Source organism: Simochromis diagramma, unplaced genomic scaffold (genome assembly GCF_900408965.1).
Source record: "Simochromis diagramma unplaced genomic scaffold, fSimDia1.1 OVJJ01000293.1, whole genome shotgun sequence".
NCBI classification, from domain to species: Eukaryota; Metazoa; Chordata; class Actinopteri; order Cichliformes; family Cichlidae; genus Simochromis; species Simochromis diagramma.
The window spans coordinates 16,594,213-16,617,371 of record NW_024386801.1 but is presented as its reverse complement, the minus strand read 5'-3'; the positions used below and the strand labels follow the sequence as shown (position 1 = coordinate 16,617,371).

The 23,159-nt window shown below is 39.8% G+C and overlaps 1 protein-coding gene across 3 annotated transcripts in view; it reads right to left on the bottom strand.

Annotated features, from left to right (window-relative positions):
• kcnq1.2 (potassium voltage-gated channel, KQT-like subfamily, member 1.2) overlaps nucleotides 1-23,159 on the bottom strand; it is a 191,241-nt gene that overhangs the window by 63,078 nt on the left and 105,004 nt on the right. For all 3 annotated transcript variants that reach the window (XM_040026208.1, XM_040026206.1, XM_040026207.1), the window contains 4 exons: nucleotides 7,708-7,783; nucleotides 6,777-6,871; nucleotides 5,295-5,335; nucleotides 4,407-4,468 (listed from right to left, as the gene is read on the bottom strand). In XM_040026208.1, the coding sequence (XP_039882142.1) occupies nucleotides 4,407-4,468; nucleotides 5,295-5,335; nucleotides 6,777-6,871; nucleotides 7,708-7,783 (274 nt within the window). The remainder of the gene's footprint in view (nucleotides 1-4,406; nucleotides 4,469-5,294; nucleotides 5,336-6,776; nucleotides 6,872-7,707; nucleotides 7,784-23,159) is intronic.

The following is a 23,159-nucleotide window of genomic DNA, read 5'->3' as shown; positions in this document are numbered from 1 at the left end:
TCTCTGGGTCTGACCAGTCTAAACACACGCACACACAAACTCCTGCCCCCCTCAGAGCTATGCTTTTAGAGACGTGGGGCCCTAAATGCCTTACAGATGGACTCCTAACAAACACAACACTCAGTCTCGGCCCTCAAGTATTCCCAGTATTTGGCTTTGCTGTAATTTACAACATACTTACCTAATTGAGACGCTATTAAGGTCAGAGCATGAATTCTTCTGTGTACGCCTCATACTAATCCACATGATATAAGCGTGACATACACGGCACAGCATATTTGCCCTAATATAGCCGAGGAAGGTTAACCGCAAGTGTGATCTATGGTCTATGTAGTTTACTTAGAGCAACGCAAATAATGAATGATGTGTTGAGCAGACACATGGCTGTTCAGGTCTGGAGGGCACATTAGGGGGTTCTTTCCTAGACGCCGATGACGGTTTTACATACACATTTTCAAACACAACTGACACTTTCATTGCTAAATTAGGCAGCACTAAATGTTAAATGAAAAAAGGGAAATTATTTCACTCTTTTCCCTTAATTTCTGTGTAAGTTCATGTCTAAATATGTAAACTGTTAACGCAGCACAGATTTTCAACACATGCAGAATGTGACGTAATTAGAAAAAAAATTACGTTAAAAACTGAAAATTAGTACATCAAAAAAAATTATATTAAACATTAGTTGACAGTGATCCAGTGATGGTATTTTCTGTGTATTTCACAAAATCTTTAATTGGGTTTGAATGACAAATGATTATGTCAGGGATTGGACATTTAAAAAGTTTTGTGTGGAGGTAGAGCGGGCACTAGTATTTTTAGTTTTTTTAAATCTTGCAAAAAAATGTCATGAATTTCACAAAAACTAATTTCATATTACTTTACTAAAGGCTGCTCTCGGCTTATAATGTAATAATTTAATAATGTAAGGATTACACGTTAGTTTTAGTTGCCGAGCTGCTGCCAGGGAACAACATACTTCACCATATTGTTACACTGGATCTGAACTAAAAAGCAGGAGCTCGTTGCACAGGCTGGCTTTTACACAGTCTATAAAAGCATACTGTTGTAACTTCCCTGTCCTTTTTGTCTTTAAGGGGGAAAAAACAGTCCTGCTATAAAATTGTGGCATCACCCAAAACGCATGCAGCGAGCTCCCCTCTGAAAGGACACGCTGAAGCTTAAAGACACTGGCCACTTTTCGAGCTTGTCATTTGGGTATTTTTCATCGAGTGTGCCTGACAGAGAGATAACACGCTGTCACGGGGACTCATCCGTCTTCGTTTCCAAGTCACTTCTGGAGAATTCAATCTCGAGAGTGCGGGGTTAGACACTTTGGTGATTAATCAACTCTTTGCTCGTGTGTGCGAGTGTAAGCGCAGAGACGTATACGTGTCTTTGTCTGTGTGTGATAAATCACTGTCTAACCCTGTACAGGACACACAATGCCAGAGCACTCTTCACCCCGCTTAAGATAAATTCATCTACAAGTGATATGCTGACAATACTTAGACGGGAAAATTGTTCCATCTTACTTACTCAGCTGCAGCAGAAAGAGCTGCCAGAGAGGTATATGTGCAGCGTTTTACAGGGGAGAGGAGAAAGTGGGAATTTGAAAATGAATGTAGCCCGAGGGTCATCGAGAGCAAGTATTCAGAAAAGGCATGGGAACACGGCAACATTAGAGTTGGTGAATAATTCCTTCGAGCTGTTTGAAGAGATCCCGTTCAAGGTTTCAGAAAGGTTTCACTTTGCTTGTGGCTTACCATTATGAGCAACATACAGGAGATGATGCAAGTTGGACTTTACAGAGTATTATGAAATGTAGGAAGTCATGCAACATAAACAGAAGTGATAGCGGGGGAGACTGTATGGCAAACAATGTGCAACTGACAAGTGAACAACGGCTATCAGACGTGACAAATACAAAGGTAGAAAATCTCTTGTCACTTTCATGTCCAGCCTACACCAGTAATGGCATGGTCAGTGTGTGGTGAGCATTACAGCATAGCTATAATACTCAAGATTAAACATTGTAATGGGAGAAAAAGGGGGAAAATGATATTTACTTTTAGACAGAGCACAAAAGACATTTTGTTCTTAGTGATAACCAGGATTACACCATTCAGTCATTTTGATGTGTGTTTTCCTACCCAGGTATGCTTCAAGTGATCTGGCAGTCATGCTGAAAAATAAAGTTGTTGCCAATCAGACTGGCTTTTGGCACTTTTTATAGATTCAACTAACTGAGTGAACTGATATACTTGATGCACAATGGTTGGCTGTTTTCAAGTTTTCCTACTAGAATTTTTCTTTCTACACAGTTCTTGATGATCCTGATGAAGGGTCACAGGCTGAAAGTAATAAAGTTGTTTTTTATACTAAATGTGTTGCTAAAGTTTTGATCTCTATAGATTAAACTACAGGAGTGGAAATAATGTTTTTTCCCGACAGGCTGTTAATAACAAAGTGTCTAGCACAGAAGTTAAATTGTTTCTTTGCATAATTGTCTTTTATGTTTAGACACTACATTGGTTCGTGCCTTGAGATGTGCCTTTTTATGTTTGATAATGATTCATAGGTCAGTGTTGCATGGTTCAACAAACTAAATAAAGACATTTCTTTAAAAATGGTTGAAAAAAGCAGCCAGTGTCTAAAGAATTACTTTAAAAGTCCTTCAGAAGTCCTGGAGAACTATTGCTCAAGTCCAAAATAAATAAAAGAAAGTCTGGTTAGTTAAGTAGAAATAAAATATAAAGAAATGAGTGATAACACTTGAGACTTTTGCAAAATACTGTATTTACTGTATCAAGTTTATCTGTGAACTAAGATATCTATAAAGTACCATACCAGTAATGCAGGCCTCACAGTGAATGTATCAAAGGTCACCAGGTTCATTCACCTGCTGTTTCAAAGAAAGGAAGAAGAAGCCACCTTTTTCATTTATAACAGGTGCCTGAACACACAAGTTAGAAAGGATAGGGAGCAGGTGCATATTCAAAGAAAACAGTAATTATGAAGGACTGGCAGTTCGGGAAATAATGAATTTCTCTTGCTACTTTTGTATCCCAGTTCATACGAATGCAGCTCTGATTACAGGAACATTGATTGGTTCCACATTGTTTTGGAGGAAAAGTAGCCTGCATCCGTAGGCTTCCACTGATTTGTTTCCCAATTATGTCCTTCTCAGTTCCCCCTTTTTTACCTTTTTTGTCAATGCTGAGCCCCACAGAAAAAAGAAGGGTAAGAGAGAAAAAGTGTGTCATAGGTAGGTGAGGCACTTCTCAACACGGGTTTGTGTTTCTAATCAGGAGATTGCGATCACAACATGTAGCCTGAAGCAAATGGGGTGTAACTCAATCTCTGAGGGAGGTCTGCAGGCTTGGAGGGCAAATTCGTTCACGATCATTACACTTCTCTCTGCAAAAAAGGGGCTCAGAGAATAGCTAGCGCTTGCAAACATTAGAGAGCGGCGGTGCTGATGAGTGCACAGAGATGGTAAGGTAAATACCAAAGGCAAGTGCGGGAAATCCTTAGCTGGCTGAGCTGAATAGAAAATAAGTGGCAGCAGAATGCATTGTTCTATTGTGTAGGAGTTGTTTTCATGTGAGAACGACTTGAGTATAAGGTTAGTCTTCAATTGTACACCGGTCCCATGGAAAGAAAAAAACACCCCGAAAAACCCACAAACCTACGTTCAAATCCAAGTATTCAACCACTCAAACAACATGTGACCACAAAGCCACACATTTCATACAACACGACTTAAAAGACATCATTAATCAGAAGCACGGCATCGCAATCCAGCTGATACAACTCACAAAGGGGAAACGTCTATCACGGCTGGCATCGCGCTGGCTTCACGATGTTGTGCTCATTCCACTATGTTTAAAGGAGAGCACGCCTAGTCGCACATGAGCTTTGTAACACAGCTGTTGCCTTTTGGCTTATGCCTCTCTGCAGCTCCTTTATGTTTCCAATTTTTTTATATTCTTCATGGAAACATAAACATCCAAGAGCTGTCAAAAGCCAATCTACACAGCACTACAGGAAAAAAAAAAAAAAGAATGGGTGGTGTGGAAAATCCTAAAAGCTACCCAGTAAGGTCAACTAAAAATACAGCATGAACAGACACACAAGTGCAGTGTAAACACAGCACTGATATTGATAAGGTGGGTTCAAGAGAGGAGGTGCATGTTTGGCACAGGCTGACTGAAGCCAGCCACAACAGAGCTATTTAAAAAAAAAAAAGAAAAAAGGAAGACGACCACAGTGCACTCATTCATCTGATACAGAGACACATGCTGGCAGACTCACACATCGTTCTGCTTATGAACGAGATAGATAATCTAATCAGTTTACCACTCTTACTGTCAGACAAAACACACACGCTCGATTGTGCCTACCTTATCTTCCAGCCTGATGAGACGAGCCCCAATAGTTGGGTATTCTTTATCTTCTCCTTTTCCTAAAAAGAAAAAAAGATAAAAGAAGGGAATATATATAAAATAATATATAATACGATCGGATAGTCCACTACTCCAAGGTGATATAACTTCCAGTAAAAGGCCTGATAGGCCACTGTTCAGTGCTTCACACTTGACAGTGACAGCTTAAAGTTTCATTCAGTCGTGCGCACAGTTAAAGCTTGTAATAAAGACGTATGTGAGCAAATACCCAACAGTTTCAGGAGTGTTTCGACTAAATCAAACCATTAAAAGTACGATCCTTACAAGAAAAACTAACGAAGTTCTAGTAATTAGAACTTATTAAGGACCCCATTCAGTGTTAATTTGCCTCATATTTTTTCAGCCTGCCTTACATCACATCCACGCTAACCGACTTCCTGTTGGAAAAGAGAGCTATTCTTGTTTTGTTTCGCCCCATCCAATTAGTGGCGCAGTGAAGTTTCCATCGCGCCGCTGTTATTTTTAGCTGGCATGGAAGCTGTGGGAGCTGCTGCTTGGGGCACTTAATTTAACATTGCACAATTAATTAAAGAAAAGTGTTTGTGTAATTCCTCTGACAACAACTCACACAAGCGCGCTAATATGCGCTCACCAGAATACCGCCACGAGCAGGGTGCTTAAACTCCCATACTGGCAAACATTCGGACGTACATGCAGTCTTGCCCGCACCCAAACTGAGAAATATACACACGCAAGCATCAGGGAGCTCTCTTTCTCGCATATTTGGTCTGGCACAACTGATGAGCTGGTTATAAACACAGGGATGGAGCGAGGAGTGACGGCTGTCTATCAGATGGAGACCACTGGCGTTTGTTGCGTATTTACCTGGAAGAAACATGCCCGGCTTTCCCAGAGTGCCATCCAGCCTGACAAGGAAAGACAGAAGGAATTAGACAGCGAAAGGCAAAAACACAAAGCAGACACAGAAGAGGTTCGGCTGGATAAACACTTTATAGTGCCAATAAAATTAAACAAATGTCATCCGCTTCAACTGTATTTATACATCACTGCTTTCAGAGAGCGCACACATGCAAGCCTTAAAGGGGTTGGACAAATGGATGCTGTCCTCTTATTGAGATGTGAAGCTTTGAAAATAAACACTGAAACTCACAGTTTCACTTCTTATGCCGACTGGCATTTACGAATTCACTGAGGCAGAAGGAAAGCATTTGAATACAGTGTTCAGTGTAAGCCATTTGCATCTTTTCCTCACCTTAATCACACGTCTTTATGTGTTTATTATTCGTTTATGTTGGCAGACTAGTGGTCTTTGCAGTATTTTGGTGTGTTTGGGATAGTGTCTAATAGTGTCTTTTTTTTTCTTTTAGATTTTATGGGGTAATAAAAAAAAAACTGTCAGCCTAACAGCACTTTCATGATTTAGTGTTGCTTTATAATGACTTAAAAACGTAACAGTGCATTGCCACGGGTCCGTGAATTACTGCAGGAGGCGTTACGAGTTCCAGGCGATGCACTTGCATGAATCAGACACAATACATCACCTCTCACTGACCTATAACGGCTGAGAGCCGTGTGCGTGTCAAAGAAAGAACATCTTCTTAAGTGAAGCAGAGAAAATCGCACGGAGAGGACAAAAGCTTTAACTTTCACGAGAACTGTATTTCACTGGAACTCAAAATAATGACTCTGCTCTTGTTATAAAGTATAACAAGGCAGAACAAATATGGGACCAGTGAGGCTCCTGTCTGTCCGATGAAGACTGCAGAGAATAGGATAAATGTCTATAAATGTTATAGAAAGTGCTAGCAGTTGCAATGAGCACACTGTTTTGGCTGCACAACTCCAGTGTTTTATGACCCCCTAAAACTGAGTCTTTAAGAATTGATGCAGAGCATGAAAATGTTATTAGCGTAAATATAGCCAGAATTTACCAAATGAAAAATGGCCCAATGAGGACTCCCATAAAGATTAATGATTTTAAGTGAGACCTGGCCAATAGGGCAGCAACATAGCTACATAGAAACACCCATCAGATTAAGAACATTGCATTTTACTCACAGAAAATGAGACAAATGTAATGATTCCACAAGAAATGTAAACTTCTTCAGTGTAACAAGGGTGTGAATCTGAAGTTTGAAGCTTTTGGTGCAGAAAATCTACATGTTTTTTTTTTGTCCAATTCTGGAGAAATTGACAAATCTGGGACAAATAACAAGGAACAATATGGTTTTACAAGTAAAGGCATATCAGTGATTGAGGCATCGGATACATAGAGACATCCTAATGGCTTTATGCTTAATAAAGCTTATGGAAAGAACAACAAACAGCATAAAACAAAGGCCCCACCTTCTCTGCAGCTCCTTGATGCGGACCATCATGTTGAGGTGACCCTGGGAATACTGTTCGATCACGTCTCGCACATCATAGGGCTTCCGAGCTTGCTGTTGATTCCAGCATGCACACACACAAAAACAAACACATACACACACACACACACACACGGTGGGACACAAAGGCCATTGTCAACAACAGTCGCTGTTGCTTGGTCCCCAAAACATCCCCAACCCCCTTGGGTGCAAAGGGTTCATTGTTAACCCAGTGTGTGCGTGCACGTGTGTGTGTGTGTGTGTGTGTGTGTGTGTGTGTGTGTGTGTGTGTGTGTGTGCGTGTGTCCTGACAAGTGCATGGTCAAGTAGAAAGCAATCGTGTTAAAGCCCTTTCATAGCTTTGTGTAGTGTGACGTTGACACAAGGAGCATCAGAAAGAACTCAGTGAACTCTTTACTGCACAGTGTATAGCCCTCTGCAGCTGACACCACACAGGCCCGAACCGAAAACTTATAGAACACTTGGAAACAGGAAGAATCGAAGAAACTTTCTGAAAAACATGCAGCGTGGATACAAGTGGGCGCTTTCGTGAGCACTGCGAGCGACTTTTGCGTGCGCAGCACAGTAAGTGAATTCCTACTGTAGCCCCAGAGACAGGTTAGCAGATTTCCCATGATACAGTGCCTGGACTGTGAGCACAAAGAAGGCATGCAGGTGCAAGTTTCAGGCATGCACACAAACATTCATGTGTAGACACACAAGCACACACACCAGCACCACAGCTGATATATACCCTTAAGCCCCCCCTCCTTTCCTGTGTAGCCACACATACTACTACACACTTCTCTTACTCCCTCTCGCACTCTCAATCTGTCTTTCTCTTCATCTGTCACCCCTCCCTCGTTCTCTTTAACTCTGCAGTGTTTCTCTCTGGATTTCCCTTTACGTACCTGAAATTTCCTCCTGGCCACAAAGTACTTCATTCTGCGGAGGACTTTTACCGCAGATCTCTGGGCATGGGACAACCTGTGACAGAAATAAAGGAGACTAATTTAGGCCACAAAAGAAAAACACTTCACATTTTAGCTTGTTGTAAAAGGTCAAGTGGTTTGTTCTTGACTAACTGCCCTGAAAAGAAGGGACAAAAAAAAGAAAAGAAAAGAGAGAGACAAAAAAGTCTACGTGCTCAGCGCTAATTGACCCTTGCTGCTTTTCAGGTTCGATGAACAATGCGTATGCCACCCAACTGCAAAACACATGTGGGTCTAAACAGGAAAAACAAACGTACATTGACAGATATGCATTGATACAGACAAGTGTAACAACACAGATTAACCCGCACTCTGTATCGGTGCTTGCCTTTTCACTCAAAACAGTAAATCCACAACCCACTGCGAAAACGAGAGAAGAAAACCAATTCAGTTTGCCTTAAGAGGAGTCCCAAAACACACGTTTCTGAGTTCAAAGAAGCACATCTGTGTCAACACACAGACACACACACATGTACACACACAAAAATGCTGTTATGAAACACTGAAACCAAAACCACTTGATGCACACAACACGCAACAGCTTTTACTTGCATACCATAGTGACTATATGGCATGTATTTTTGTTTTTTCAAGCAGGCGCTCTGTGCTGTGCTCTGCTGTGCATTGGTGCCCACTGGGTTTAGATGTTACTGCATTTCATTAATCAGAAAATCTTGCAAACACATACTGGAAGCACATTAACATGCTGCAAAGTAAAATCAAGTGTAATAACCTAGGACAAGGTGTCTCAACCTTTGTCAACGCTGCGATCTCCATAATCTTAAGACCGCAGCAGTTTAATAGTCATGTCAAACTGTCATGCGAATTAGAAAAAGGCATGGGGTATAATAATAGTAAAAAGGTATTAACATTTTCAAGGGCATTTAGGGGGCTTCCAAGAGAAATGTTAGTATCAATATATAACTTACATTCTTTGCTTCAGCTATTATTTGATGGAAAATGAGATTGTCAAGCATACCTAAATACTAACACCTGCCATAAATGTTTCCAATAAACAGAGACAGGCAGCCTGCAATCAGTCTGCAGTTAAATGGGGTCAAGCTGGCAATTTTATGCTAAGTATTTCTGACAATACAGCAATTAACTGTGATTAAATTGTCAAAAATCACTTATCGGTTGCTGTCTCTATAGACAGAAATTCAACCAGAAACAACCAGCTGACAGCCAGCTCATTGGCCCTAAGCTGTACTCATTCCCACAGATTATTTCAGACTGATGGCAACATGTTGGCAATTTGTCTGCATTTATAAATTAGACAGCAATTATTTGCCAACCTTCAACAATCTCTCTGGGAGTGATTGCAGTCAGTCCAAGTCAGACTGCAACTGTTTGCAGACAGGTTGCCTGTCTGTGCAAATCACCTTAAGCTGAATAGCTCAGACTCTGGGCAAACACGTAGTTACCACAAGTTGCAATTGGTTGCAGAAAGGGAAGAAATAGGGGCTTTTTTGGTAGGTGCAAGCAGGTTATTGTCCTGTTTTTCCTCATAAAACTGAGCCATTAGCTTGCCCTGAATTAGGAGGCACCTTGGTCAAGCTAAGTGTATCCAGTGAATAGAATAGAATAGAATAGAATAGAATAGAATAGAATAGCCTTTATTGTCATTGTACAGAGTACAACGAAATTGGAGTGCCACTCCCTTGGTGCAAGATTCAATAATAAATATAAATGTAAAATATAAAAAGTACAATAAAACAATCACAAGTACTCAAACAATAGTAAGTACAATATATACAGGATAGCAGCATTAATATAATGACAGTATGAATAGCAGCATAATATAATGGCAGTGACGGTATGGTATAGCTAAGCAGGTTCAATTGTTTTTGTGCTTATTTACTACGGTGATAGCTCTGGGAAAGAAGCTATCCCTGAATCTGTTTGTCCTGGTTTTATGTGACCTGTACCGTCGGCCTGACGGTGATAGTTCAAACAGTTGGTTGCTGGGGTGAGAGTAGTCCTTGATGATATTGCCAGCTCTGCTGAGGTACCGAGAGTTTGCAGTGACCTCCAGGCTGGGCAGAGAGCAGCCAGTGATCTTCTGGGCTGTGTTGATGACCCCAGTGCTTGATGATCGTTCGAAAAAGCCAATTTAATGTAAGTTTGTTCGCTATTTCAGCATGGTGGTGCATGAGACGAGACCCTTGTTCAAAGAGTTTAATTTATTTAAAAAATATCTCTTATTGGTCTCTCTGGATCTATACTGCAATATTGTATTCTGTAGTGATGTTTTCCCACACCCCCAAAATAAACAGAAAAGAACTATTATATGGCTTTTGTCCAATTACAGACTTAAATCCCACACAGAATTAAATAAACAATACATGACCTATTATTCTTTTCAATGCAACATTTGTTTAGCAAAAACAAACAGTAATGGAGTGCAAAGTCTGGGTATTATTTGATCCCTGTTTTTTGTGTCAATTTTAATATTGGTGTTCTGTTTCATGTAGGACATGTCTCAGACAAAGGTGACCTTTCAGCCATCTGTTGGTATGTGCTGATAAGCCTTTGGGCCATGTGCATACGCCCAGCGTCTGCAAAGAGTGTGGATTAAGTCAAAGCCAATATATGGGTTTTGTGTATTGTTTTGAAGAGTTCTCTCAAGCTACTTCCCAGTCAAGGCAGACAGACCCGCACATACAAGCGCACACACACCCTTGACACACAGAATCACACAGCCTCCACCCTCGTCTCCCTAAACATGGGGGTCTTTGTGGAGTCAACAAGTCGCTCTGAGGTCTTAATTAGGCAAAGGGACAACAAAAGGACTTAACAGACAATGCGTTGACATGGGACCATAAAACAGGAACATCAAAGGCTGTTGAACTGCCGTCTTTCTTCCTGCCCTCCATGCAGGGCCTGCCCAAGCTATAGGAGGAAATGCATGCAAACAATACCAAACATAAAGAGCATGAGTCCCTATTTTAGGAAAAAAAAAGTCTAGCACCCACCCCTTTGCTCTCCTTCGTCAAAGAGGAGAAGGAAGTGGTTTTTTTTTTCTCCCCTCGTTTCTGTGTGAACTGGAGGGTGCAAGCATAATTGGGAAAGAAAACACACGTAGGAAACAAAAAACATGTGTGGTTTTGATCGTTGAACAACTGTACCCTGCTCCCTCCTTGCCCTCCTCCCGTTTCCTGCATTTGACACAAATGCACACACATGTTCAGTGGGTAAGTGTGATAAAAGAACAACACGGATGGGTGTTTTGTTTTTTTTCTTTTGTCCAACACTAACCCACTCTGCACTCCATTAAACATTTGACACACAGAAAACGTAAGAATGCAAATCCCACATTTCTCTGCTTGCTCCTCTTGTGCTTTTGAGAGGTAAGTGGGAAATGTAGACCTCCTACGGACAGGATCTCGTAATATTGTCATGTAGTCTTTTCTTTCCCACCCTTTCTGTTTCGGTTACTCACTAAAACATGTAGAATGATTCTCTAGAAAAGCGTGGTCTGCCTAACCGCTCACCACGCAATACTGGTATCTTGTTTTTAACGATGGCAGCACCGAAAAGTCATCTTCAATTGTCTACCATTGTATTCTAGTTATGATGACCTGCTGGTAACATTAGTTAGCGTAACATTTGAAAGAAGAAATTGTAATAAGGAAGTCGTAATGCAGATAAAGAAGCCAGATTTCCTTTTTATTAAATGCAGGTTCCACCAACCCTGACCTGCAGGACTACAGTGGTATGTAGGAGCCCAAAGTGTTACAGTACTCCGAGTTCTTCCGGGGTTACAAGCTCCAAAGAAGACAGCCTGCCTTTACTTCTCTGTTGCACTTTGAGGACTGGGTGGAAAAACAGGACCCAGAGCAGCAATAAAACATATAAATTAAGTCAAAACCTCCTAAAACTTAACAACTCTTTACAGTTTGATTCAGTATTGATAATCAGAGACTTTTGCAACATTCAGATTTCTTTTTTAAATTATAGCGTGGTGTAATATTTATCTTAAGTCCATCTGGGTGTTGCAGCATTGACTTGACAGACTTCTAATGTTACTTTAAGCACGCGTCTTCTTTCCTGTCCAGATCCGATGATGATTTATTTTTTAAAACCTTTTAAGCCATTTGTCGTTTAATTTTTCAGCTTCCCTAAGTCATCCACTATGAAATAACATGGCACCTTGGATTGGTTTTCCTCCTTTCCTCTCTTACTTTTACTTTACTAGCTGACACTGCCATTAAAATCTTAAATCTTAAAAATCCTTTTCTATCAAACTGTGTACAGGTGTCTTGTGCAAGTCTTCATAATATATTTCAATACATTTTATTTGAAATGCAATTATGTAATTATATTTACATATTAATACTCAAAGACAGGCACACTAGAATAAGAAGGTAAAAAGTCTGAAAAGTACAGAAAACAAAGAAATAATTATACTGTAACTAAGTTTAAGAACTGCATAATTACCTGGTAAAAACAAACAACATTTCTCCATCTTATGTCATAATTACTCTGTACTTGCCTAACTTCTTGGTATTTTAAGGAAAATGAGACACATATAATACTATAAGTAATTTTAAGTACAGTACAACTGAATATTAGAAAATCCATCATGCACCCCAATATAATGAATATTAACAAACACCATAAAATAAATAAATACGTCAAAAGTAACACCTTAATATAGCCCATGACCAAAAAAGTATTTATGATATAAGATGAGAAAATATCGTTTGTCAGCAAAATTATGCAGTACTTAAAATTACTTACAATACTACTTACATTTACTTACAACAGAATAATTTCTTTGTTTCCTCCAGACCCCCCTAGCGTATCAACTTTTAAATATGTCTAGGTAAATATAGTTATATTTTAATTTTAAGTAAAACATATTGAAAATTACAGGGTAACTACGCCCTCAGTTGCAGGCTATATAATAAAGTGTTACTACAACATCTTCTCTCTTCTTGTTTCCCATCTTTGTGTGTATCTGTGCAGAAGATTTGACACAGTTTATCCTGGGAACTTCTCTTGAGCCAGCAGAGCTCAGATTTTACCCCCGACGACTTCAATATTCTTTCCATTGTCCTGCACTGTATGATTCACTCGTGCTTGGTTGTGTGTATTTTAATTGTGAGGATTAAATCCCGGTTTCTAGTTCTTCTCAACAGACTCGCTATTCTTCAGGTCCACTGTAGAAGTCATAGGTGAGCCATCGTTGCTGCAGTTATGAACTAGCCCTGACCCTCGCTTCAAAACTGGTGAAAGATTTAGCCCCATGGCTTCCCATTGACCCTTCTCTCTTAATAAGTTTTCTCTCTACCCCAGTTTCAAATGGTCACTTTGGAGACCTCTGAGTTGTCAATGGCAACCTACCCTCCTATGCCCCATGACCCCGACTCTGTCTTTGGCAGGGGACCATCAAATATCCTGTGCTTCCATGGTGTGCAGCAATAACCTTGGAGTCAGTCAGGAGAAAGCAACCCTAGACACGCATGTGCTACACTACAGGCAGGGCCCAGCAAGTCTGCTGGCCTGTGTGTGTGTGTGCGTGTGTCTCTGTGTGTCTGCATCTGTCTCTGTGAGATAAGCTTTATATAACTGGCGCTTTGGTCCATCAAAGAGATGTGCTCTTCTTCAGTTCTCCTCAAAAACAGGCATATTTTTTTTATCATATCTTGGAAGGATAAGATGATTACATTCTTTCAAAAATGTTTGATCTAAGTGATGGCATGCCATTCACTGAGTGTTTAAAACGAGGAGGATTGCAACTCTAATTTAAGCAATGCTACCACATTTTCTCTAAAATACAGAATTCTTCAATGACTTCTAAAAATCTCTAATACATGTAACCACAATCTAAGGTTTCGGGTAAATTTTCCTGAGTATTTCCATGCCATACAAAAAAGGGGAATAGGACATATGCTGTTTTCCATTTATCTTGGAAGTTGGAGCTGGAATTGATGTTACACGAGTTGAGCAGTACAAACAAACCAGGGTAGCCATTGTTAGCAGTATCTGTTCACTGAAACTCACTGCAAATCGTTTTGCACATACTTACATTACCGCAGATGCACACTGGACAGCTTTGTGTATGATGAACTCTACACTGTTCCAAAAAATAGTAATGTCAAAGTATCTTACTGTATATTTTACAGTTTTGTACTGTCTTCCTAGAATATCATTAAATTTACATAAGTAGACTGTGATTTTACATGTCAAAGGTAAAATAACATAACATCACTGTAAATATAGTAAAACACAATTCACTTGTTTTTTAAATATATTTTTTTTGTATGGCAGTACTGTAGGAAAAAATCCTAATATAAAAGTATTTTACTGTGCATTTTACAGTTTTGTTCTGTTCTTCTAGAATATCATTAAAGTTACGTAAATAGACTGTGATTTCATATTTCAAATCTGTACATATGCATATTTAGATTGTTAAAATGCATTCACAAATGTATCATGATTTCACAAATATCTGTCCGTTATTTGAAAGATTGAACTGTTGAATTCAAATGTAATGCTATGGAAAAGTATATAACATGATTCCTATAAGCTTGTGTTACATCACATAAGTATTATTATAATTGCTATTTAGAGCGATCGTGGCTCAAGAGTTGGCAGTTTGCCTTGTGATCAGAAGGTTGCTGGTTCGAGCCCCGGCTTGGACACTCTCGGTATTGTGTCCGTGGTCAAGACTCTTCACCTACTGGTGATGGCCAGAGGGGCCGATGGTGCGATATGGCAGCCTCGCCTCTGTCAGTCTGTCCCAGGGCATGCAATCCATTATTATTTAAATTAACTGTATATTTCTGTACATTTACGTATTAGGATTCATATTGCCACATTCATTGACCTTGTTTATAGGTAATTTCATTGTTTGATCACATTAAATTGTTCCTAATTTACTGTCTAAAAGCACTTGGAAAAGGCAGAAGCCCATGTAAAATTAGCGCAACAAACTCTATTTTCATTACTGAAAATAACTGTATTTTCACGAGAAAGTTATTTTCTGTTATTTTACGGTAGTATTTTGGCGCCCCAGCTGCCGGAATATTACTGTTTTTTTAGGATTTGTTTTTTTCCCCCTATTTATAGATAATTTCATTGTTTAATCACATTAACATTTTCCTAATTTAATGTTTAAAATCACTTGAAAAGGCAAGATCCCATGTAAAATTAGCGCAACAAACTGTATTGTCATTACTGGAAATAACGTATTTTTATGAGGAAGTTGTTTTCTGTTATTTTACGGTAGTAGTTTGGCACCCCAGCTGCCGAAATATTACCGTTTTTTTAAGATGTTTTTTTTAAACAGTGTAGAGCTCACAGGTAATGGTAAAAAACAGATTTTGGGGTCGGGGCAAAATCTGCCGTTCTGTCCAAGTATGAAATCCAACTTTCCAAGTTCAACTGGAACCCACTATTAAACCAGTTCTGCCTCTGCCTGTTCTCCACTGTCACCCAACCTTTGATTCATCACAACCAGGTTCTTTCTTTTCTCTTTCTGTTACCAGGCAACCAAATAAGTATGAAGGCTAAGTTAACCTTGGCTACTTTCTTTATAGCTGCAAACACATTTTCCACACTCTGAGTCGTTGTTTGACTCACTTTACAACTTCCTCCATTATTCTGACTTGCTTCATTGTTTTTGCTTATTCTTCAGTCTGGCTGCAGTTAATTTAATCTTTAATTTAAACTCGACTCAGTCAGAACGTGAACCTGAAAATCTGCCATACGTGCAATAGTGTCAGATGCAACCACTTAAATCTGCTTTCTGCTACAATAGGTTCCCTTCTCCCCATGGGCCTGCTCCAGTTGTTTTCATGTCCACTCTTCCCAGATCAATAGACACTGATCAAGACATGCCAGAGACAATAGCAGCAACCCAACCACATCAAAGACCAGCACCCATTAAGAGCTGATGACAAAGAGAGAACAGAACGAGCGAGCCCTGTTTGATGTGTGTGGCCTCGGAGACAGAAAAAACGAGGGGGAGACGCCAGAGATACTTTACAATCTGTCTTCACCATCACCTCGCAAACACACAATCAAATTACTGTTTTCATGTTTCCGTATATAGATATGGAGTAATGTATAAAGCAAAAAAAATACAAATAAATTCAGTAATTTGCTCTTTCACATTCACTGCCACAGAATTTCTCTGAATATCAAAGCCTTAAAGTCTCCTCTCCCGAAGCGTGTGAAAGAATCCCACCAAGGAAAATTACTCGTCTCGAGAGGCAGCTGACGTCCCAGCACACTCGGAAAAGCTCCACCCACGTTTAACGTTAATGATGCAGAATCTCCCAACCTGTCATTATTTGCAGAGAAAAGAGACGGTCGCAGCTCTTTTCCCACCACGCAGAGAGAAGATTGGAGAAGAGCACACTTTTAACAAGTCGTGTAATGACCACTGAACTCTTGTTCGTGTAGTTCTAAATGCCAAATGATCAAAACAATTTGGGTGACGAGGTTTCTGTTGGAAAAGCCAAACCAATTTGAACTAAACCTGTGGGAGATTTGCTTTTTACTCGAGTACATAAGCCGCAAAAAATTAAGATTTACTCTGAAAGAATATAGACAAAATCATGTACACAGACATTTTAAGAATGCAATTTAAGTTGGTTAAACGTGACATTTAAAACTTGGTTGACTCGTTTTCCCAGTTCCTGTCATCAACAAACTCAGAAGTAAGAACGACTCTGGGAATAGCAACCTCAAAGATGAGACCAGCATTATTCAGGGTTTTTGGGGTTAATGTTCCAGCCTGAGGTGTAGCCTAAAGAGAGGGATGTGGTGGTAACTATTCTTCAAAGAGAGTCTAATTAGAGAACTGCATCGTTTTGTAGTTAATGATCCCCTATTTTCTGTCAGACCTTGTTCTGGTCTAAATAGCTGCTTTTGCATTATCTTCAGGAACTTGGTGCTGGCCATGAGATTACGCAAGCGTTTACAGGAACAGATTTCTGCCAACCTGCTGGCCTTTCTGCTTCATTGGTGGTGAAGGATCCACCGGGCTCATTACCTGATAAAACTTTGACCAAACATTGGTGGTACGTATGATGCTGGTAACTGTGGATCTGTGAGTGCAAAAACGTCCCTGAACGAGGTCCCAGTAGTGTAATAGAAACTTTATAGAGTAAATTTCCTTATGTGTAGTTTATATGCAGTGATGTGGTTATTTAAAAAAAAAAAACATGCTACACATTACTCGTTACTCGTCTTAAAAGTAATGCAGTATATTATTTAATTACTCAAAGAATTCTATTCTTTGAGTAATTAAATATTATTCCATACATTACTATCTTGTTACTCTGTAAGATGACCTTGACTGCACTGTCTCATAAATATCAGTTAACAGTATAAATCTTCCACACACTATCCTAATGACACAAAGCCAAAAAAATAAACCAAAGTTGAAAAAAAGGTATGTGCTTTAAAAGGAAAAAACAACAGCCCAAAGAAACAACAGCTACAGCCAAAGTGATTCTACTATAGAAGCATGTAGAGGTTGAAATGCAGGTTGCCGTCAGTGCAGATGCTTAAAAATAGTAGGGGTGGGGGAAAAAATCGATACTGTGTAGTATTGTGATATTTTGTTTGCTAATAATGTATCGATACAGGGACAGCACAAATCGATATTTTGTTACAAAAAAAAGTTTTTGTGGACTGGAACTCTGACTTCAGAGCATGTTGATCCTTTTTCTGAGCAAGAATCCTGACATTCCTTCACTGTCCAAATGTGTTTAACTTTTTTTTGGCAGCAATAAACATGACAGTTTACTTCTTTTAATTTAAGACATGTTTTATTTTAATTAAGTTTAAAACTTTTTTATTTAATGTAAAATTATGTTTTGTTTTAATTTACTTTCAAATTCTTCAGTTGCTGAATGGGCTGCATAGTTATCATAAATTGCATAGTTCAGAATAGCTATAATTGTACCAGATGGTTGCATTCAGTTAAGTTGCACTAGACTGTACAGGGAGTGCAGAATTATTAGGCAAGTTGTATTTTTGAGGAATAATTTTATTATTGAACAAAAACCATGTTCTCAATGAACCCAAAAAACCCATTAATATCAAAGCTGAATGTTTTTGGAAGTAGTTTTTAGTTTGTTTTTAGTTTTAGCTATTTTAGGGGGATATCTGTGTGTGCAGGTGACTATTACTGTGCATAATTATTAGGCAACTTAACAAAAAACAAATATATACCCATTTCAATTATTTATTTTTACCAGTGAAACCAATATAACATCTCCACATTCACAAATATACATTTCTGACATTCAAAAACAAAACAAAAACAAATCAGCGACCAATATAGCCACCTTTCTTTGCAAGGACACTCAAAAGCCTGCCATCCATGGATTCTGTCAGTGTTTTGATCTGTTCACCATCAACATTGCGTGCAGCAGCAACCACAGCCTCCCAGACACTGTTCAGAGAGGTGTACTGTTTTCCCTCCTTGTAAATCTCACATTTGATGATGGACCACAGGTTCTCAATGGGGTTCAGATCAGGTGAACAAGGTGGCCATGTCATTAGTTTTTCTTCTTTTATACCCTTTCTTGCCAGCCACGCTGTGGAGTACTTGGACGCGTGTGATGGAGCATTGTCCTGCATGAAAATCATTTTTTTCTTGAAGGATGCAGACTTCTTCCTGTACCACTGCTTGAAGAAGGTGTCTTCCAGAAACTGGCAGTAGGACTGGGAGTTGAGCTTGACTCCATCCTCAACCCGAAAAGGCCCCACAAGCTCATCTTTGATGATACCAGCCCAAACCAGTACTCCACCTCCCCCTTGCTGGCGTCTGAGTCGGACTGGAGCTCTCTGCCCTTTACCAATCCAGCCACGGGCCCATCCATCTGGCCCATCAAGACTCACTCTCATTTCATCAGTCCATAAAACCTTAGAAAAATCAGTCTTGAGATATTTCTTGGCCCAGTCTTGACGTTTCAGCTTGTGTGTCTTGTTCAGTGGTGGTCGTCTTTCAGCCTTTCTTACCTTGGCCATGTCTCTGAGTATTGCACACCTTGTGCTTTTGGGCACTCCAGTGATGTTGCAGCTCTGAAATATGGCCAAACTGGTGGTAAGTGGCATCTTGGCAGCTGCACACTTGACTTTTCTCAGTTCATGGGCAGTTATTTTGCGCCTTGGTTTTTCCACACGCTTCTTGCGACCCTGTTGACTGTTTTGAATGAAACGCTTGATTGTTCGATGATCACTCTTCAGAAGCTTTGCAATTTTGAGACTGCTGCATCCCTCTGCAAGATATCTCACTATTTTTGACTTTTCTGAGCCTGTCAAGTCCTTCTTTTGACCCATTTTGCCAAAGGAAAGGACGTTGCCTAATAATTATGCACACCTGATATAGGGTGTTGATGTCATTAGACCACACCCCTTCTCATTACAGAGATGCACATCACCTAATATGCTTAATTGGTAGTAGGCTTTCGAGCCTATACAGCTTGGAGTAAGACAACATGCATGAAGAGGATGATGTGGACAAAATACTCATTTGCCTAATAATTCTGCACTCCCTGTAATACAAACTGTTCAGTTTGTCAACAATAAAACTGACTGAAATGAGAGAAAGACTGAGTGCGAGACTTTGATATTAGATAAAATGAATATTGATAAAGTTTACCTTTATGTACAGAATCTGAATATCGCAAAATATTTTTAAATTTTGCAATAATATCGTATCGTGCGTTAAGTATCGTGATAATATCGTATCGTGGGATATATGGTGATTCCCACCTCTAAAAAATAGCCGAAATTTTGTTAGCAGTGTAATGTAGTTGTTTCTGTGCTTGACGCGGCTTGCATTTCACCATTATGCTCTTGTCTTTTAGAGCAATAAAAATAAAAGTAAGCACTGAGTGTACTGACACAATCAGGTAATTTAGGATAATGTATAAAAGCATACACTCTCACAAGCATTGGTAAGTTCCTGACTCTGGTGTATATGAGACTAATCTACGCCTGCTGTTTGTATCTGTGTTTAAGCTTGGGTGACTGACTCAGCCCAAAATGACAGGTGGGAGGAGAAGTAAGCCTCACTAGTGGCCCCACAGACATCTACATGTACCAGTATTTAACAAACAGCAAATATATAGGCACACTAACATGTCATGTGGATGTCCATCACATTCACAGCCTGCCCTGTTTAGACCAACATTCCCGAGAAAATGTGTATGTATGGGTAATGTTTGTGCATACATACATGAAGATGGATGGGTGATTGAGTTTAGTGGAAGAAGAGGATTTATAATTCATGGCCTAATAGGATTTGTTGCTATTTAGGAGGATTAAGGATGAAATAGAAATAATCTATTTACTGTTGCCAGTCAGGGGGGTCCTCTTGCCTGGGTGGGGAGGTTTTTGGATGGTGGGCAGAAGTGAGGTGAGGGGTGCATGGACCCTTGATTTTTTTTTTCTCAAATAACCCCAGGTAGTAAGGCCCCTAAGCACTTAAACCCACCCCCACCTCCCCACTTCAGCCACCATCTTTGGATTAAATTGGCTGTTTCTCATTCATAGCAGTCCAGTAATCCAAGCACATGAGCCCAGTGGTTGGTCATGCCAACACATGGTCATTCATGGGAGGTTGTGTGTGAATGTATTCAAGGACAGTTAGCCCTACCTCGCTCTTGAGGGAGCATGAAGAGGTGACTGTCACAGCCCTGCCTTGCTTACCCAGACCATGGAAGCAGCAGGGAGACAGAGAAGAAGAAGACGGGGAAAAACAGAGATGGGAAAAAAGAGAGAAAAGAGAAAGGAAGAGATGGAGTGTGACCTGAGGACCTTCTTAGCCAAGAGCCTTCCATTGGTTATAGATTATAAAACAGAGCTTGCTTTCAAAAGGGAATTATTCTTTCATTCATGTGTGGCTGGGTCTACAGTGGAGGGGTGGAAGGGGTAACATTAAAGACCACTGTTTAATTAGGCCTTTCTACAGTGGTTAGGCTTTTTGTTCCTGATTTCAACTATGGGAAGCCATCCAGTCAGTGGATGTCACTGTCAATTATTTTAGATCTGTTTACCTTGAGAGAAAGACATAAAGTCAAAGAACTAGTGACTAATCACGTAAGACTAAGCAACCAGTCGAAAAACACAGAAAAACCAAAAACCCATTAAGAAGTAAAAACCAAATTGCATTTGTAAGCCCAGTTTGTTCAGACACAGCGTACAGTATTTTTTAAATTTATTTTCTAAATTAAAATGCTGCCAAACCCAAATGCTGGTCCAACAGAAGGCAGCTTCAGTCTGAACAGATTTTACTTTCCTCATGGTACATCCTGTTTGTGTTTCTCGTGCACAAACTACAAACATGGAGAGACACACAGAGATTCATTTTGATTATTTAGCAAAAAGACATGGAAAGAGAGTCTGCAGAGAGACTGCAATCCCGAAGCTTAAGGGGCCTGCTCGTCAAACCCTGCAGAGGCCATTTGTCTTCTCATATTCCCCATAGTTTAAATGCTGAAAATAAAGGAAAACTAGAACTTTATTATCTTTAAATCATTGCAACAGCACTTTTGTTTGGATGGGAGAGGGGAAGGGAGGATTTCAGAAGAGAAATACAGTTGTGAGGCAAGGCTTCTTTCAAAACATTAGAAGAAAATAGTGGGAAAAGGTTGGCTTATTAGCAGATCCATCGATATCCTTAGTCTACCTCTGGTCTTCATTTAGCTGTGCAGTGATACAAAACAAGAGACAAGCTAATAAAAACACATGAGACACACAAGCCTACTTGGTTAATAAAATACCTTATCCAAAGACTGGGAGTACTGAAAAAGAAGAAGGAACATTATTGGAGGGAATGACAGAGACAAAATGAGATGGAGCGGTGGAGGAAGTAGTAGCAGCAGTCGTAATGGTCGGTATGGATTTATGGTAGCAGATGAGGCTGAGAACGTCTTGGCAGGCTTGTTTTAATAGCTTCCGTTCTTGCTCCAACATTCAATTAGCACACTGCCTCTGTCTCCAGGTCCACCCCTGCCTGGACAGTAATTATAGCAGCAGTCCAAACACACAAAAGCAGACAGAGAGTCAGTCAGGCAGACAGACAGGAAAGCTGAGAAAGCCTCAATGAGGTTGTATCACTGACACACTTAGTCTGCACTAAATCTAGAAGTACTGTTTTCACTAGTGATCTGCTGTTGTTGTTCATACAGTATAAATATTAAATCATCCACCCTTGCATCCATTTATTACGATTTTCACCATTTGATAGTGGACCGAGAGGGATTCAACTTTAAAAGCTTAGATAGAAATGGTGTCGATTGAGTGGTATTGATTATGGTTTTGTCAAATTAAAAATCAAACAAAAGAGCGAATCCTTCTCTATGCATAAATTATTCATTTTACGTGGGCTCACCCTTAGGTATGGAGCTCAGTCATTCAAGAGAGACTTTGAGTTGTGCTGCTGTTCCCCCATATCAAAAAGAGCCTGTCGAGCTGGTTTGGGCATCTGACCATGATGCCTCCTGGACACCTCCTAGGTGAGGTATTTAGCACACGTGCGTATATGTGTTAGTGTTTGCCCCCTTCCTAATTTTTAATTTTTGCATATTTGAAACTGAAATCTTTCAGATCATCAAAACAAACGTTCATATTACACAAAAATAGCCAGGGTAAATAAAACGCAGTTTTAAAATGATTATTGCTTTTATGAAGGTACAGTAGTCATCAAAACATGGATGATCTGATATCCTCGTGTTGGTGTTGTTCCCAGGTCATCATGAAAATGTTGTTCCAGGTTCAACTTTGCAAGTGACCAATCACATTGTTGTGACGTTATTCTTTTGCGCGCCAAGCCATTCGTGCATTTATGAAATTTCAATGTTGCAAGGACAATATCAATTCTGCTTACCGTTTATTAAAGGGTTACGGTTAGGGTCAGGGTCCGTTGATCGGCGGACAGAAGCGGTTCCTTGCAGCTTAAGTAAAGTTTTTTGTTTTACGGCGGTTTTTCCCAAAGTCGCAAAAGTATGACATCACAACATTCTGATTGGTCACTTGCAATGTTGATCCTGGAATAACATTTAGTATGATGATCTGGGAACAACACCAACACAACGATATCAGATCGTGCTCAAAACATACCTTGCCCTGAGTGAAAACTGGTTGTGCTACCCTGAAATTAAACATTTGTGAGAACTGGCAATGAGTCTTTCACACCATTGTGTGTACTTTTTAGGACTGTTTTAATTCAATCACATTGGAGATTTTCGAGCATTAATGGTCTGTTTAATCTGATCCAAGTCTGGACATTGACTAGACTACTCCAAAATAATCATTTTGTGTCTTTGAGTCATTCAGAGGTGGATTTGCTGGTATGTTTTGAATCATTGTCCGAGTACACAACCCGAGTGAGCTGAAGT